The following is a 17,622-nucleotide window of genomic DNA, read 5'->3' on the forward strand; positions in this document are numbered from 1 at the left end:
AATGCAACTTTAGCCTCTTAGGTGCCCGCGATATCATGATGAAGATCTGTAAGTGGAAGACCCTAGATTTATTTTTCAATGTACACAAAGACATCGGTCCACCTCGTAACTCTTGGCTCGAAGCGAAAAAGGTCGCGTAGGCGACCTTTTTCGTTGACTCGTTGACTGCGCCGCGTAAAATCGATTCATGCAATGCGTGGGCTTAGGCTCTACTTTGTTAAAACATGCGCCACACAGGAGAGAGTAGGCTAACGCTATCACGGGAAGCTTTAATTATATGCCAGTAAGTTCAATTCAAGATGGCCGAAAGTAATTCTGAGATGGCAGCAAATACCATTTGCTACCACTACACCTTGTGCGAAGCTTCGGTTATGAATCTGGACGAGTAATGGAGTTGCTCATTGGTGGCCGAACTTTTAGTAAAACCCTTTACTGATAAATCAAAACTGCGCACAATCTTTTCTCGGCACTTTTATAAGCAGGCATGTCGAAGAGTACCAATATGTAGGCAACCAAGATATTACCCGTTTTTTTATTGGCGAGTAAGTTTGTGCGAAAGCGTTCACTGACTGACTGTCGCGATTGCTTTGTATTCTCAGTATCATTTTTGTGTCCTCAAAACCATTCACTACGGGGTTCAAGACAATTAGAGCGCAGGTCTTAGGCGTCCGTTCCTTCGTTGAACGGCATCGCCGTTGGCGTCGGCGGCGTAACCGATAGCGCGAACAAGGATGAAACAGAGCGAACGCGGAGTCTGTCGATATCACGAGATACTGACCTCTAACCTCGCTTTCTTCCTCTGTCGCTCGTGCGCATGCAGGGCTGGCACGTGCACTGCGGCTGGCTTCGCTTGTCGTAACGGGGCTGAGCGCGTTTCAGTTGGTTCGCGACAGCTGCAATGCACAGAGTATATAGTGTGCGTAGCACTCGAGCGCTGACAGTTTCTGTGGCAATATGTAACGAATGTTACATTGCTACAACTGCGGATAGTCAAAACTTCAACACAGCTGGCGCTGCCCGAACACGAGGCTGCGCTCAGCGAATTAGGCAGTATCGTAATCGCCGGTGAATTTTTTAATTTGTCATAGCTTAAGTCGTCGCTTCAGTTCATCAGCACAACATATTGTGCACGTAAAAATCCGCTTGAGGGGCACTTTTCCATTGAATGTTTGACTAGTCACTGGCCCATGTTCCAAACTTTAAATGGCTGAAATGAAAAAGAAGCGGGCATAAACAGCCTCCTGTGAAATAGCTGCCAGACAGGACGACCCGGGGACCTAAGCCAAGCTCTTAAAAAATACCTTGGGCCGGTGCCAGGGGGGGCTCTGCCCCCCCATGAGGCAGTCCGGGGGGGGCCCAAGCCCTCCAGCCCCCCCGTACTCTCCGCCTATGGAACAGAGCATTTCCGGCTACACTGCTGGAGCACCAATATCCAGTTATAAGGTACATTCCAGCTGTAGATTTGAGACTGCTTGAAATAACATGTTCTAGCTGAAGCTGAATTTTTTTTCAGCAGGTTGGGGACAATGCCAGCTGAAGCTGAAAGGTGCTTACACCATCTGGAAATGGCCAATTCCAGCTCCTTCATATGCAGTACAACGGGAACCTTTGTGTCCAGCTGGAAAAATTTCAGTTCTAAACAGCTCACCCAGCTGGGGTTTCAACCATGCTAAATGAAAACATGTACCAAAATTTTGGTAATGCGAACAATCTGGGCATTTCAACAGAGTTTTAACTAGATTAAGTGACAGCATGCCAAATATGTTAGAGGAGTACTGACATGAATTTTAAAAATTTCCGGATTGTTGCTCTAAACAAAAATATTGGCGTCGAGAAACCTAAAACGAGTATTGTGGTGCCTGGGAATGCATCGTATATATTTTAATTACCGCTACCTTAAAGGGGTACTGACACGAATATTTTCACTTGTCGTTTTTTTGCGTCAAATGAAAGGTCAAGCCCCCAAGAGCCTAGAAAAGGTAGTGCTGAGCGCGACTGCGCCCTGGAAAAGTAATTACAGTATGTTTTTAAAAGCTAGTTTCGGTTCCTACTGTACCCTGATGTCACAACACGATATGAGCTTCTCGTCACGTGCTTGCACAATATATAGTGACGTTTCCACGGCCGCTCCGCGCCGTGGCTCCGTTGGTGACATACAAACGGCCATTTTGGAAGTTTTGATGACACACAAGCGGCCATCTTGGAAGTTTTGGTACCTGACGTCACCACAACTAGCCAGACTGTCGCATGAAGTCACCGGAATTAGTACTGTAGCCTGACGTCAAGATAGTGTCGATGTCAGTAGGTGCGCCATGGAAAAATTGACGTTAATATCAAATTAAAATATCTTACCAGCATTTGCTGAGCTTCACACTTGCTCAGAGCCGTCTCTGCATGCAGGAGGCTGGTATGGCAGAGTAAACTCGCCTTCAAAAAAAGGTGTCAGTACCCCTTTAAAAAGACACTTTCGGTTTCGATATCGAGGGGGCGGCTTCTCAGTGACTTTCATAGCAGTGCGACTTCACGGGGATACAGAAACTCGCAACGTACTAGCGGCAAATCCGTCATCTGCTCGTGGTAAACATAAGCAACGATGAGTGAATTGTCGTCCAGTGACACAGACAGTGATTTCTACGATTTAGGCTGAATGCAGGATGCAGAACTCGCAAACTCGGGTAACTGTCTTGGCTCGTCGGGATAATGTCCATTGCAGTGGGGCTGGCTTGCGGATGCTCAGCGACAAAAACTTCAAAGTCAAATTAAAATATTTTATACGTGTTCTCCGAATCCGGTGTGTGGACGGCGTCTCACTCACTTCCCCTTCTTTCTTTTACAAGCTATGCATTTGTGAATGCACAATAGATTCGTTTGTTGGAAATCGGTGTTTTTAAGCAGCACCGCTTTTCTTCAAAATGGAGTCACACGAATGAACTTGCATTCAACCTTTTCAAAGTAACCCTCCCCGAAGCTGCACGATTGCGATGTAGGATCCCACCTCTTAATTTATACATGCACAGAGCTGGTCTGGCGATCTCTCCTACATGTTCCTTTTGCAATGAGGTAGAAACAATCGAACATTTCTTGCTGGAATGCGGACGTTTTTCCTCTCTCAGAAAACGAACTATCGAAATTGTAATGCGGCACCTTGGTCTGCCAGTTACTTCAACTATACTGTTGTCATTTGGGGCTTCTGTGCTGGGGCACTCGGATGGGAAAATATGCAGTGCTATTGAGAAATTCGTATGCGAATCAAATCGTCTTATTCGACATGTCAACCGCTAATAATTTTTAAATTGTCATAATGACATAATCATTTTGGCCATTTGGGAGGTTATGCAACACGGTCTAATCTAAAACTGGAATTCATTAAAAAAAACCCCTTCATTCTAATTGATACTGTAACGTCTATTAGCACTTAAAAATTTCAGACTATGTGATCCGCCCGACTCTTGGTCGATCCCCCTGAGTGGGTAGGTGCCATTCATCCCAGGAGCATCATCATCATCATCATCTCAAGTGGTGCTGCAATGCCTCCAGGATCAGCCCAACTTTGCCCAAGTGATGATTCCATGTTATCAGGTCGTCACACCTCATGACGTCGCAAATTTTGGCAATCTGGGACATCACGATGATGCCACATCTTTAAAATTTGTACGACTCATCTCAGAATCTCGTATGACATCAGATTTTTGGTACCATTCAAGCGGTTGACGCGGATGGTCACTATTTCCATTCGATGAGGCCCCATACAAGGCTTTTCCTTTAAAAATCCCGAGTCTCCGGCATCGTCAACTCGAATGGCATAAGTCGCATGTCATCAAATGGCATGTTTTATTGCAAAAGCTACTTTTGCCATGAAACAATTACAATACTACTACTTGGGGCTTTTCCTTGAGGACACTATAACTACAGAAATGGACGTAATCAAGCAATTTAAAATTGCTTCAGAACTACTGGTCGCCATGTTTCTCCAAAAGGCTGCTTTCCAACTTCATTTGTTAACAGCCAAATTTGTGCAAATATGATAGACCACAGGTTAGGATGCAAAATCTTTTAATGTAGAACACACATTTGTATGTGATGCGTACATATAATATAAATTTCTTTGTGCCCCTCTCCCTTAAACCATCTTAATTATATGATGTATATCATTCACAGTCAAGAAAATTCATGCCAATGAAACAACAGAGAAGGTGAAAAGAAGTGCATTTCAGTCTTCCTGGAACGCAAAACCCAGTCACGTCCACTTCGGCAAATGCAGCGGCAAAAACACCGTCGGCCCTTCGAAGCAACAACAAGCGGTGTGCACAATTCAGCAGCGGAGCAAATAAGCTAAGCAACCAATTAACAAAAGGAAAAGTCCTGTATGAAAGAAAAAATGCAAAAGGCAGAAGATTGAGAAAATGAATAACAAGCGCATCGCCTTCAAACATACAACAATGAAAAAGAGGAGTCAAAATGAGCAATCGCGAAAAATAAATCCTTCACATCCCTCTTACAACAAAGAAAAAAAAACAGCACCCCCTCACCAACCAACCAAGAAAACAATGCAGAACACACACACATACATGCACAAAGCAACACTTTTTTTTCTCAATACTGTGCAAAAAGCCTGCATGTCAGATTGCCTTGTGAAGTGATTCGTTGGCCTGCTTGGAAGGTAAATGTGCATTGCATTTCATGCATTGCACATTCTTTGGCCAAACTGTGAAGCAATTTCATTGGAAGAAGTAATTTCTAAAAAGGTGGTGCATAAAAGCACTTGGCGGCGCAAGCAAAAAAGGCCGAGTCTATTGTGCGTTTTGCCCTTTGGCACAGGGCAAAAGTTTGTCAGTGTCCTTTTCGCCTGAGTGAGAAGGTTTGGAATTCTTTGCATTCCAAAGGCTACTCTGATGGCTGGCCTGTTGCCAATTTGTGGCAAGTCAAGATGCGCTAATTTATCATCTCGCTACCAAGTGCACCTCTTTTCTCTTGCAAGCAATCAAGTCTGCACATATAGCTCTTTTAAAGTTGCACAGTGTAATAGGTGTCCAGGGCAAAGAAAACACGCTATCAGGGCGGACACGCATGCCCACTAAATGCCATTGCCCATTGCCCATTGTATCATAATTACCCCGCTATCGAAGGTATTTGGTACAACATGCAAAGTGCTACTTGGGTCGTTCTTTTGAGGCTAAGTCAAGTGCTACCGTTTTGCGAGGAATAAAGGATATTCTGTAATGCTGTGCCCCTTTGGGGAAAATGGACCTGTACAGTGCAACTGTCGATGTATAAACGTCGAATGAAGGATGCATGGACAGATAACGCATCATGTACAGCACAGTGACCCGCTTGGCCTGTACTTATGCCACCATTCACATCTGATAGCAGAAGAATGGAAATCCATATTTTTTTTTGTGTATGAACTAACCACGCTGAATGCTCAACTACTCATTGTTGATAAATTACCCTTCCTGCTATTTAGCCCCACCACGAGCACCCACACAACCACATTCACACGGAAACTAAAGGGGTGTGGGGGGAAATGATTTCATCCACACTCGCAATCCACACGACAGGCCAAAATCACAACGCAAAAACTCATGCAACCAATGCAGACTAACTAAGTTAGATTGCAAACGCGGCTCGCTCAGCGGAGATGAACTGTACGTCAGATGATGAAAGGAATGGAACGCAATGTGCCAAAGTACTATTCCATGCCATGTGTTGAGGAATAAAGGTTATGACACAATTACAGGCCAAGAGGGCCAGGCCACAGTCAACACCGGACCTTTCGACTAGAATGCTTCGACACATTGTTGCCGCCTCACCGCTGTCGCTGCTTCCATTCGGTGCAGTCCGTGCGCGTCGACAGGTGCAGCAGCTGTGGCGGCGAGACGGCAACGGTGCACTAAGACATCCCGCCAACTTCTTCGTGCCGGGACCTTGAAATGAAACGCTGCCGCTGCAACATCGTTGCTTCGCACAACTACCACCACAAACAGTCACGCGACAAGACCGCAGAAGATCCCTCCGAGCCTTGAACTGCAGCAAAAGCTGACGCCACGGTTCTTCCTTCCAACGGCCTGTTCCTCTCCGGTCGCAAGCGAGACAGGACCTTGGAGCAGCTGTGAACGCAAAGGCAAAAGCTTCGACTGCAATCCAAGGATGCACAAAATGAGTCCCTGCCCCCAATCACAAGCCCCACCCGACATCTCCCTTTCCCCATCACCTCTCGAAGACAGTGGGACACCGTGGCCCCCACACAACACGGGGGGCACACTCAAAGTTTGCAGAGGCAGAACAGCAGCGGGATGAAGGCTCCGATGGCGACAAAGATGGGCAGGAGGGCGCTGCTGTCATCTCCCGTGTACGGGTTTGGACTACGAGGCCCCGAGGGCCTGCGCGGCTGGTGCTGAGATCCGGGAGAGGAGTCGCCAGAAGCGTGCCTTGCGGGAATGTCTTCCTCCTCTTCCTCTTCTTCTTCTTCAAGCTCCTCCAAGGGGGGCAGCTCGGGCACGTCTGGACGGCAAGATGGCACCAAGTAAGACAAGACACTCATCCAACAACTGCTCATTCTACAATTCGGCTTTAAAGGGTACACAGTGGGCTTTGAGGGACTCTGACATTCTGTATCGGATGTCATCGTGATGAAAATAGGTGATGACATAAGGAGAACTAACATGGCACAGTTAGACTGGGCATCTACAACACAGGTCTCGTCTACTTCATGTTCCTCCAAGAGGCTCCGTTGTGATACATTGTCTAACTGAAGCATAAGTTTGCACCGATTCAAATTATACCTCTTGGTCCCTCTGCAATTCTGACCACCTGATGTTTAACATGCAACGTTTGTAAGTGAGCATACAAGCACTTTAACTCTCAAACCTTCGGCAGTGGTCACTGTAGCCAAAAAAAAACCAACCGTCTTGTGTTCAGCAGTGAAAAGTTGTAACGGGCAAGCTACTGTAGTGGGTGGAGCTAACCCTTATGTGAAGGCCAACTGGGACGAAAAATTGCTTTGCCTAAATTGGGTCTAAATCGATGGTGTGTGCCAGTGAAGCCATCACGGCAAAGCTGCAGCGCTGTCAGTCATCTGCCTTTCTCATTAATGCTCTTTAAGCCGACCTAATGCAGACAATGTGGGTACTGCTCAGTATTAAAGCTCATGCCCAGATGCCATTCTGTTTTTCGACATTCTGGGTTCTGTGTTACTTCGACATCCAAATGTGTATTTCAAAGTTACGATGTTGCACGATGGCTCTACAACTGCACCATACGAAATTAGGCTCCTTATATAGTTCCAAGTTTCATGGTTGGAAGGCAATTAATTTGTCTTCTTTCCAGACCGACCAACCATGAAATTGTGCGCATATGCCCCAGTGACAAATCTCGTGAGTTGCTCCCGTGCACTAGATATGAAAGCTGCCTTAACGCTTTCAGCTAATACTATCCTAAAGCAATGCAAACAACAACAAAAACTTTAATGACCACTCTGAAAAAAAAAAAAAACAAAACAAAACAGAATGCCACAGTCACTGAGCTGCAGCACCAAGTGCCCGAAAGAAATGAAACGAAGATTTACAAGGGAAAACTTCTTTGTAATGTTGAAGCCGTCATCTTTGATTGATGCGGTTAATTTTGTGCGCTACAACAACATCTCTACAAATTGACATGAATGTTGACCTCTTATGAAACAAGCAAAAGTTCTCGGACCACTGTTATTAGCTGAAAGCGCAGCAGCAGAAGTTTGCAATGTGTGCTTTGTTCCTTAAATGTGCATCTGAGGCACACACACACATACACACACAAAAAAGAAAGGTACAACTGAAACAGCACTGTCGCAATGACAGCCTCCTATGTTTTATGGTCGGGGGAGATATACTTTTATCTTGAAAGCCATGTCCCCGAGACAAGGTGAGCCACGATAACACCAAACAATGTGGGGCATTTTTCGCGTGCAAAGATGTGCCTTGCACAAACAGTACGAGAAGTATGCTATCTTGTAGCATTCTGACAAGGTTGTGAATTGGGCCGCAGTTTCAAGAACTTTACATTTGCGTGTAGCGGAGGCTATCAAGAACTATTCCAGGCAGCTTCTAGGATATACTGACCTTTCTTGGCGATTGTGAACTAAAATGAATTAAGTTACGGGGTTATACGTGCCAAAACGATGACTGATATGATAATGAGACATGCCATCGTGGAGGACTCCGGAATAATTTTGGCCACGTGAGATTCTCTAATGCGCACGTAAATCTAAGCACTAACGTGGATGTTCTTGCACTTTGGCCGAGTTGAAATGCGAATGTCGTGGCTGGGAATTGAACCCGCATCCACGAGCTGAGCTGCTTATAACCTATAGCTGCAATGTTACCACAAGTGGTGCGATTGTGCAGACTTACTACACAACTGCACGGCCCATCCTAAATGCACGTATGGAAAGTTTCGTCAGAATGAAATGACTTTGAGACTGCAAAAGAAAGCACTTAAATTGGCAAACCAGCAATACCTGCTGGAAATAACATACATGAAAATTGAGAATTTGTGTGTACATACGATCACAGGAGATGTGAAAGTATCTTCAAATAATCGGTATTATGCAGCATAAGAAACAGAATGATGTCCTTTCAAAAAGAATTTATATATCTATCAGAAACTAATCCACCTCGTCTTCCACCTCATGTAACTCAGATGTGAATAAGCATTGTGTATACAAGCCTGACTAATATCAACACAATTTCGCAAGCCTCGCTATACTTGTTGTTTCAGTAGATGGGAACAATTCGAGCTCTCTTCCTGTAACATCAGGCGTGCCACAGGGTAGCGTTCTGGGGCCGCTATTATTTTTAATTTATGTAAACGACATTGTTAACACAGTACTACCAGGAACTCAAATACGACTGTTCGCGGATGACTGCGTGCTCTTTCGTCAAATTACCTGTTCTAATGATCAACAGAACCTGAACTTAAGTCTTAATAGCATACTAAACTGGTGTAATGACAATGGTATGGCACTTAACGCACAAAAAACTGTTTATCTTTGTTATACACAACATTATTGGGAACTAACAGACAATAACGCCAAGGAAAGTATAGGGGATGTTTTCAGTAATAAATGTAAGGTAATTGTGAAGAAAGAAAAGTGGACGAAAAGATAGCTTGCCGCGGGCAGGGACCGAACCTGCGACCTTCGAATAACGCGTCCGATGCTCTACCAACTGAGCTACCGCGGCGGCCATCCCCCCGTCCACTTTATAAGGTATATGTGTGCATTTAAACGTGGGAGCGTCAGTCAGCGCCGCCAGTAGCCATGACGGCGAGTGTGGAACACTCTTTTTCTGCCTTGTTGGCGTCACGTAGCACGTGAACTTATTACGAGCTGGCAGCTGACCAATAATCCCTCGCATACCACCTGAAAGCATCAAGTCTGCCAGAACGAGACCCTCGCTATGAATGAAGGAAAGAAGTGTTAATTTTAAGGGCTCGTTTCCTTTGTTATACACAACATTATTGGGAACTAACAGACAATAACGCCAAGGAAAGTATAGGGGATGTTTTCAGTAATAAATGTAAGGTAATTGTGAAGAAAGAAAAGTGGACGAAAAGATAGCTTGCCGCGGGCAGGGACCGAACCTGCGACCTTCGAATAACGCGTCCGATGCTCTACCAACTGAGCTACCGCGGCGGCCATCCCCCCGTCCACTTTATAAGGTATATGTGTGCATTTAAACGTGGGAGCGTCAGTCAGCGCCGCCAGTAGCCATGACGGCGAGTGTGGAACACTCTTTTTCTGCCTTGTTGGCGTCACGTAGCACGTGAACTTATTACGAGCTGGCAGCTGACCAATAATCCCTCGCATACCACCTGAAAGCATCAAGTCTGCCAGAACGAGACCCTCGCTATGAATGAAGGAAAGAAGTGTTAATTTTAAGGGCTCGTTTTCTTTGTTATACACAACATTATTGGGAACTAACAGACAATAACGCCAAGGAAAGTATAGGGGATGTTTTCAGTAATAAATGTAAGGTAATTGTGAAGAAAGAAAAGTGGACGAAAAGATAGCTTGCCGCGGGCAGGGACCGAACCTGCGACCTTCGAATAACGCGTCCGATGCTCTACCAACTGAGCTACCGCGGCGGCCATCCCCCCGTCCACTTTATAAGGTATATGTAACACGTTCAAAAACACCTCTTCATTTTACTTATAACCTCGGCTCATCATCACTACAACAGGTTAATAACTACAAATATCTAGGCGTAACAATAACTAATGACCTATCTTGGAACTTACACATAGACAACGTATGTTCTGCTGCCTTCCGTAAACTGTGTTTCCTGAAACATAAACTTAGAAATTCTCCTTCTAACATAAAACTACTTAGTTACTTTACATACATAAGACCAAAACTAGAATACTCTTGTGTTGTATGGGACCCCTTTACTAAATGTAACATTAGAAAACTGGAAGCAGTACAAAGAAAAGCTGTTAGGTTTGCTTATTCTAAGTTTAAAATTACGGACTCACCGACTGAACTCATGACTGCTAACAACATCGAAACACTTGAATTACGGCGAAAAAGAAACCGGCTTAACTTTCTTTCTCTTCTTGTTAATCATAAGTTAGCCCTTGACCCGCATGCATATGTATCTCCTCTGTCCACTAGGCATACACGCCATCATCACGCCCATTCTTTAACCCCGTATTTTGCTAAAACTAACGCGTTTCAGTTTTCCTTTTTTCCGCGTACTGTATCAGAGTGGAACTGCCTAACTGATCTTAGCCAATTTTCTGTTACTTAGAGCTAAAACGTGCACTGTTAATTTGTGTTATGTATCCATTTAATGTAATACTTTTGCCATGTTATCTTTTATGCGTTCTGTTAGTAGGTGTTTCGATTCCATTTCTCGTGATATATTCATATGTTATCACATGTGTTTTTGATTATATCCTGCCTCTTGTACCTGTCCTGCTTGGACCAGTTCTTGGTCTGCAGTATTCAATAAATAAAAAAAAAAATAAAAAAAAATACTAGCTACATTCTTCTATTTTTTATAATTTAATGTTTCCTTAACTGTACTACACTTGAAAGTAGATTGTATAAGTCTAACTTTAAAAACTCAAAATTGAGAAACATATTTTTTAAAGAAACAGGGTGATGTTTCACAGAACCTTTGCAAGCACATGCTACCTGAAGTACTACTACTACTATGTGGCCTCAGAGAGTACTATCAACCTGAAGCGATTTAGCAGAAATTTACTTGGACTAAACCACTCCTCTCTTACAGACACATGAATTTATAAAGGTTAGTGCAAGCTGCTAACACGTGACAGGCCTAAAAATAATGTGCATAATGCAAACATGAAGTAGAACATGTGCATTTAAGATGCTTACCGTCAAGCGTCCCCCTCATCACATAGATGGCGTTGATTTTTGGGTTATCCCGGTAGCCCTGCAATACAAAGTGCACACAGCAGGCACATGATTGAATTTACTGCAAACACCAGTTTCATAAAACATTTTGGGGTGCTGGCTGTTCACTACTGCCCCCAGATTGGATTAAGGTAGCAAACAAGTTCACTATACAGTACTACAATAGCTCTCCCCAGTGATCTTGTAACCGCGAAACAAACAAACCAACAATCTTGCCAGTGAGCCTTTAACCTCGGAACAAACAAAGATATCAGTGATACGTCTGTTACCCTGCAAAGAGCAGAAGCACAATTTTTTGAGAGCATATAATTTAATAAACATGTGATTACACCTGATTGTTCTGCACAAATGTAACTGCACACCTGCCTGCATTGTATAAAAAGGAGCCTTTCTTCAAATAAACCCAATTGCAAGTGACGCTCTTTCCTGTCTTCTTGTTTTCTTTGCCAAGTGTTGCATCATTACCTTTTGCACAGTATGAACCAATTCACCCAACAACATGTTTTATTAAACAAATAAGAATACACACAGGAAATCTCTCATAACCAAGCTTAAAAGCAAGCTGACAGCCATATAAGAGGCCCACAGGAGCACCAAGTTGTCAATTACATCAATGCCAATCTTATAACTTAAACACACTTCTTCATTGCTACTGTGCCACTGTCCTCCCGGTGCTCCATGTTCTAACTGCTCCTATTACGATGTCACGATAATCCAACGGCAAGTCAGAACTGCTATCTAGTCCAAATATTTACATTTTTTTTACTCATATGCCATACTCAACAGTCCCAAGAGCCTACTATATAGGTGCCCTTTCTGGCTGCTCATGTTCAAGCAACAGATACAACGTGAAGGCAAAGCTTCTGATGTCTTCCGATATTAAGCAATACTCAATTACAATCCCATTGCAAACCCAAAAACAGCCAATAATCGAAAGAACAAATCACTCCGCATGTGCTCATACAAAAAAAAAAAAAAAAAAAAATTCCTGTGCACTAATCCATCCACTCATTCTGCTTGGGTCTGTAACTAAGTCACATATGCAACATGAGGGCTAGCCTTCTTCAGTTTTGAGACATTTAATCGCACTATTTTATTAAAATCCCATTGCATGACCTCAGTACGAGCAGCCATTAAATAAAAGAACAAAAGCTCCAGACCTGCTCATAAAAAAATGCTGCCCGTAACATCCTTCTATTCACTCATTGTGCTCGGCCCCTATGAACTGCCAAACGCTGTGCTACATAACAAAGACATTAAATACTTGACAATGTCACTGTGCATTTTCCACTGCAATGCAATACATCATAAGGGCTTGGTGAAGTCAACATACAGATGCAAGCTGATACCTATGCCTGGCTTCTTGGCATAGCCAAGGTGTTTTGCAGTGGACCGAGCGCGTGAAAAAACATGAAATGCGTAACACGGTTCCAAGTATCCTGCACGTTGAGCCTAAATACAATAAATAATGTGAAACATAAAAGAGTTTGTGCTCTAATTGTGTAAGCACACTGTATTCCAATTGTTTAGGTCGGCCACTACGCAGAAAGCTGGTTCATAACGTGAATAATATCTGTGACTGAACGTGCCCCAGTAAGCCGGACAGATAACAGCTGACAATACCAGAGTGATAACAATCAGAAAGGAGAGCATGAAGAGAGCTCAAGACATCTGGTATCTGCGCTTGACGCTGTGCAAGAGTCAGAGTTATCAGGGACTGCCTTCTTCACTTTCTACAGAAATTCTATACGTCACCACAACAGAACAGTTTCAGTCCTCAAAGCAACACTGGGGCTTGCAGTAAGATACATGATACCATCAGCTACATGACACTATGGATACAGTTTAAAGAGACTGAGAACCAACCAAAATGTGTCACACGACGCTTGTGGAAGACGAAAAGTCTGTGAATTACAGTGACAGAATCGAGTGTTATTTTCGTGATTTGAATCGGATTTGTATTTTTAATTGCGTTTCAATGTCAGAAAAACCAGCATGTCACGCCGCCCAATGGACAAGACTTGATACTGCACGAATGAGTTGTTCGGATTGCTGTATAAGGTCTGCTGTCGTTTATGCACACCACAATTCATGCTTAAAGGGACACTAAAGTGAGAATTGGCTTAGATCGATCAATTTTACTCTGATAACTCTAATGTTGTTAATTTCACCACCACAGCTTTAATAATAACGGAGAAAATCAAGGTAAAAGTCTCCTTTATAAATTTCGCACTGAAATCTCCACACGTGACGTCACGGTTTCAAACTGCATTTTTCATATTTTGGCGATATTGCCCCAATGAAATTCCCTGAAACTTAGTATGTTAAGTCTCTGGCCCCTTCAGAGGACAATATACTTCATTTTTACTGATTAGGACCGACGCAGGTCCTTGTACACACCGTCAAAATCTATGACGTCGTGGCGATTGGTGCGGGGACTTCAATGTGGCGTCGCCACCTGCATTTCCTTCTTGCGCGTTTTCGCGCTTACCAAGCACTTTCTTCTGGTAGTTGTGGTAATTTTGGAATTGTGAAAGAGTAATTTGCTAATACGAGAAAAATCGGTTTTCTCTTTAGTGTCCCTTTAAAATCGCAGCGTGCATATTATTAGGCTTCCGCACTTTATTCTGTGCGTATTATGAACTAAAGAGTTAACGCTTAGAAACGGTGGTGCCTTTGCAGCAACTAGTGGAACCAGGTTGAACTGTGCAGATTGCTGTACGTGGAGATTGCTGAACTATGATCTTGTGTTTATCAACAAGTTGATATTATAGACCTGATGCCTTCCCTTTTTTTTTCTTTCAATTTTTAACACACACTAAAAAAAAAAAGAAAGCAAAGATCGATGGCCTAAATAAAAAGCTTGCTCCCTGCCAGACGCTACACTTTAACACTATAAATGTAAGAAACTTAAAAAAAATCTGGTGATGCGGACAACAGGCAAAACAATCTTGCAGTCACTGACTGCAAACTTTTCCACGAAACATTGGATAACATTGTATAACCAGTAGAATCTGTTACCTGTACTCACTGCTCCTGTTTGTTTATTTTATTATTTTTTTTCTTTGAAATAACTACTATTCTTTGTATAACCTGGAGAAATGTTCTGTTACCTGTATTCATTGCACCGTTTTATTCTGTATTTTTCATGTATTGTATCCGCTCCCCTCTTCAATGCCATTTGGCCCTGAGGTATTATAAATAAATAAATAAATAAATAAATAAATAAATAAATAAATAAATAAATAAATAAATAAATAAAAAATCTTCCCGTTCTCACACATTTAGGTAGGAGTTTTTTTTTCTCAACAGCCTCATTCGCAGTACTCTCACAGACTGTATAAGCTAGGAATGCAATTGAGAAAATCGCATCTCCCGGCCACAGAGTAAATAAATATTAGCCGTTTCCGCACCTTGATAAATTCAACCTTGATCTTTCCGTCATGGGTGGACTCTTCGTCGTTGATTCGCAGCTTGTTGCCTTTGATGCTGAATGCAATGTACTCGTCGTGAGCAACACCTCGTCCTACCCTGGCATGGATGTCCAAGTCGGCAACCACCGTGTGCTGGCCGTTTAAGACTACGTCAAAGACCTGCGAAGGCAACAGGGTGTTTTAGAATAGGATGCGGTGCGTTTGCATTGCTTTGGTACGCGCACTATTGCCGAGACATAGCATGCATACCCAAGAGGTTTGTGTGCACATTGGCAACAAACACAGACCTTTGGTCTGCATTTACTCAGAACTTATGCACAGAACTTGGACTACAGTTATGTCACAATTATGCTAAACAGTTAAATGTCATGGTTCCTCAGCAAATGAGCTTCATAGTATGACGGAACAATGCACCATGTCTTGTACAGAGTTATCTTGGCTGAATAATTTTACTGCCCATCATTACGTGTATGATAATAGAAGTATCAAAGCAGCAACAACCTTTTTATCATAAATGTTTTTGATTACTCATGTTTTTCTTTTATAGCCTATCACAATCTTGCAGTGAAAGTTAAAGTCACTGTAAAATCAGCTCAAAATAAAAAAAAGATAAGTTAACGACTTGTTTCATTTGCTAATAAAAACAAGAAAAAACCTAATCACGGCAAGGTGTTAATTATTCCTGTAAAGGCAAGGGTGCCTTTGAACGGATTACTTAGGAGAAAATGACATTGAAAAACAGATGGGCACATAAAACGGCGATAAACGAAATTCCCCGAAGAGCGTAAAGGATAAATAAATGCCACGATCGGAGAGTAGAAAATGTCAGCAAAGACGCACGCCCGACAGCAGTGCACACCTACTACAATAGAAGATCTCTAAAGAAAAAAAAAAAAAGCAACACGATGACGCGTTTGCCGCGGCATGCATATGAACAAAAGACTGCAAACGTGTAAAGAAACATTGTCGGGTTGCCTCGTTGGCACGGTGTTCTGAGCGCGAAACCGAAAAGAAATACGGAAGTGTTCCATCCTGTCGCAGCTACACCTGCACAAGCTATAGCTGCGTGGCTAAAATAAGAAAAAAAAATAAGGCGATCGGGGAGAAAGAACAATCGACCTAGCTTTTCCGGGTTACTGTAACAACAAAGCAGGCGCCAATTCACGAAAATAAAAGTAGAAAGTCATATCGCATATGCGGCCCGAAAAGCAGCAGATGGCTCGACGTATCACGGTATCGCGTGCCGCGAGCACATACCGTAGTACGAAGTCGGATCGAATCGAACCGCGAAATAAACCGCGGCGCGAGCGCTGGAATCAATAAAAAAAGGAGTAGAATTAAAGCTCGGTCAAGCTAATGCAGTACAATGAGAGCTGATGGCATGCAGCTAAATGCCGTGGAATCAATGCGAGACCGGCAAATGGAACGCCACGCAAGCCGGCCTGGCGCACGCTCACCTTTCGGCCTGGCGAATCGAAGTACACTTCGCAGAACTTCAGCACCAGAACGTAGTCGCCGTCCTTGTTGACCGGGATGTCGTAACCGAAAGTGGCCGTGTGATAACGCTCGGTCTGGTACAGGATGTGGTCCGGCCTGGGGGCCCGACCGATGACTAGAAGCTTGCCGTAATCGGAGGCAGTGCCGACTTTTCCGAACAGCGGGTCGCGCTTGTAGCGGATGCCGTGAACGTCCACATGTTCCTCGCCGCCGGCGTTGATCGCGTAGATGACTTCGCCGAGACCGAGTGCGGGATCGCACAGACGGAGCAGAACGAAGATGGGGAAAAAAAGGGATACTACGAAGTGCCGCATATCTTCTGAAGACGACGAAGCGTAGCGATGCTGGCTCAACCTAAGACGACAGATGCCGGCCGGAGTTTTTTTGCGGTATAAAGCCTAGCGCGCGAAAGTTGAGGAAATTAGGAGACAGCGTTCGTCCAGGGACGACTTTCTACACCTTTCACGCATGAGCTAGTCGGTGCATCCTACACGCGATTCGAGTTTAGCGACGAACACATAGCGTCCACGGGCAAACCCCCCCGGCGGAACAGAAAATCCACGCGAAACGCCGCTCGCCGCGCCGCCGGTCGCGAAAAGCCACGCATCCTCGTTGTTAGATTCGTACGCGAATTGGCAAATAAAACTCCAACTAAAAACAAAAGTGTTACTTATACTCACATTTTTTGCTTCATTTTAGCTTTAAAACGTCAAAATGTACAATTTTTTATTGAGTTTTACGCTTCGCGCGTTCTCTTAGGGTCATCTCTCTGTTATCGCGATCGGCCGGATTTGACGTATTTCGCGTTCGCGTCTGCTGACCGTGTGCGTGTGATCGCCAAAGTTACAGTGTTCTAGAAGTTTGTAGTGCGCTCACTGAGCGGCGGAGCGTGACGCACTTCATGTCGCCGCCGACAGGCGGCGCGGCTCGCAGCGTCACCTGAAACTTTCCGGCGGATTGCTGGGCGCGGCTAGCGCGCGTTGCTGTTTTGCGCGCAAGAAAAGGAAAAGTTACGGTGCGCAACACACGGAGCTTTTTGATGCAACTTTTCTGTGAGTTGTGGACTAAATTACTGTCGTTGCGACTGATTTACGAAGGGTGGGCGATGTTTAAAGCGGCTATTGCGTAGATTAATGCTCCTCCACATAGCCGCTGCAGTAACAGATAGGACGTGTAGTTGGGGGTTGAAGTTTTTTTTTTTTTTTTTGTCCTGCTGATCGATACGATTTTTAATGCCCTTTCGCCACCGTAACGATCATAGCGACTTCACTCTCGCCT

The 17,622-nt window shown here is 43.9% G+C and overlaps 1 protein-coding gene across 1 annotated transcript; it reads right to left on the reverse strand.

Moving 5' to 3' along the window:
- Positions 1–4,036: 4,036 nt before the first annotated feature.
- On the reverse strand, positions 4,037–16,923 carry LOC119389863 (malectin-B). Its single transcript, XM_037657270.2, has 4 exons — positions 16,305–16,923; positions 14,827–15,006; positions 11,375–11,432; positions 4,037–6,501 (listed from the first exon to the last, which is right to left on the reverse strand). Exons 1-4 carry the CDS (start codon positions 16,656–16,658, stop codon positions 6,263–6,265), a joined length of 831 nt encoding a protein of 276 aa, XP_037513198.1. The 5' UTR covers positions 16,659–16,923; the 3' UTR covers positions 4,037–6,262.
- Positions 16,924–17,622: the final 699 nt, after the last annotated feature.

The sequence above is a fragment of the Rhipicephalus sanguineus genome, chromosome 4 (genome assembly GCF_013339695.2).
Source record: "Rhipicephalus sanguineus isolate Rsan-2018 chromosome 4, BIME_Rsan_1.4, whole genome shotgun sequence".
NCBI classification, from domain to species: domain Eukaryota; kingdom Metazoa; phylum Arthropoda; class Arachnida; order Ixodida; family Ixodidae; genus Rhipicephalus; species Rhipicephalus sanguineus.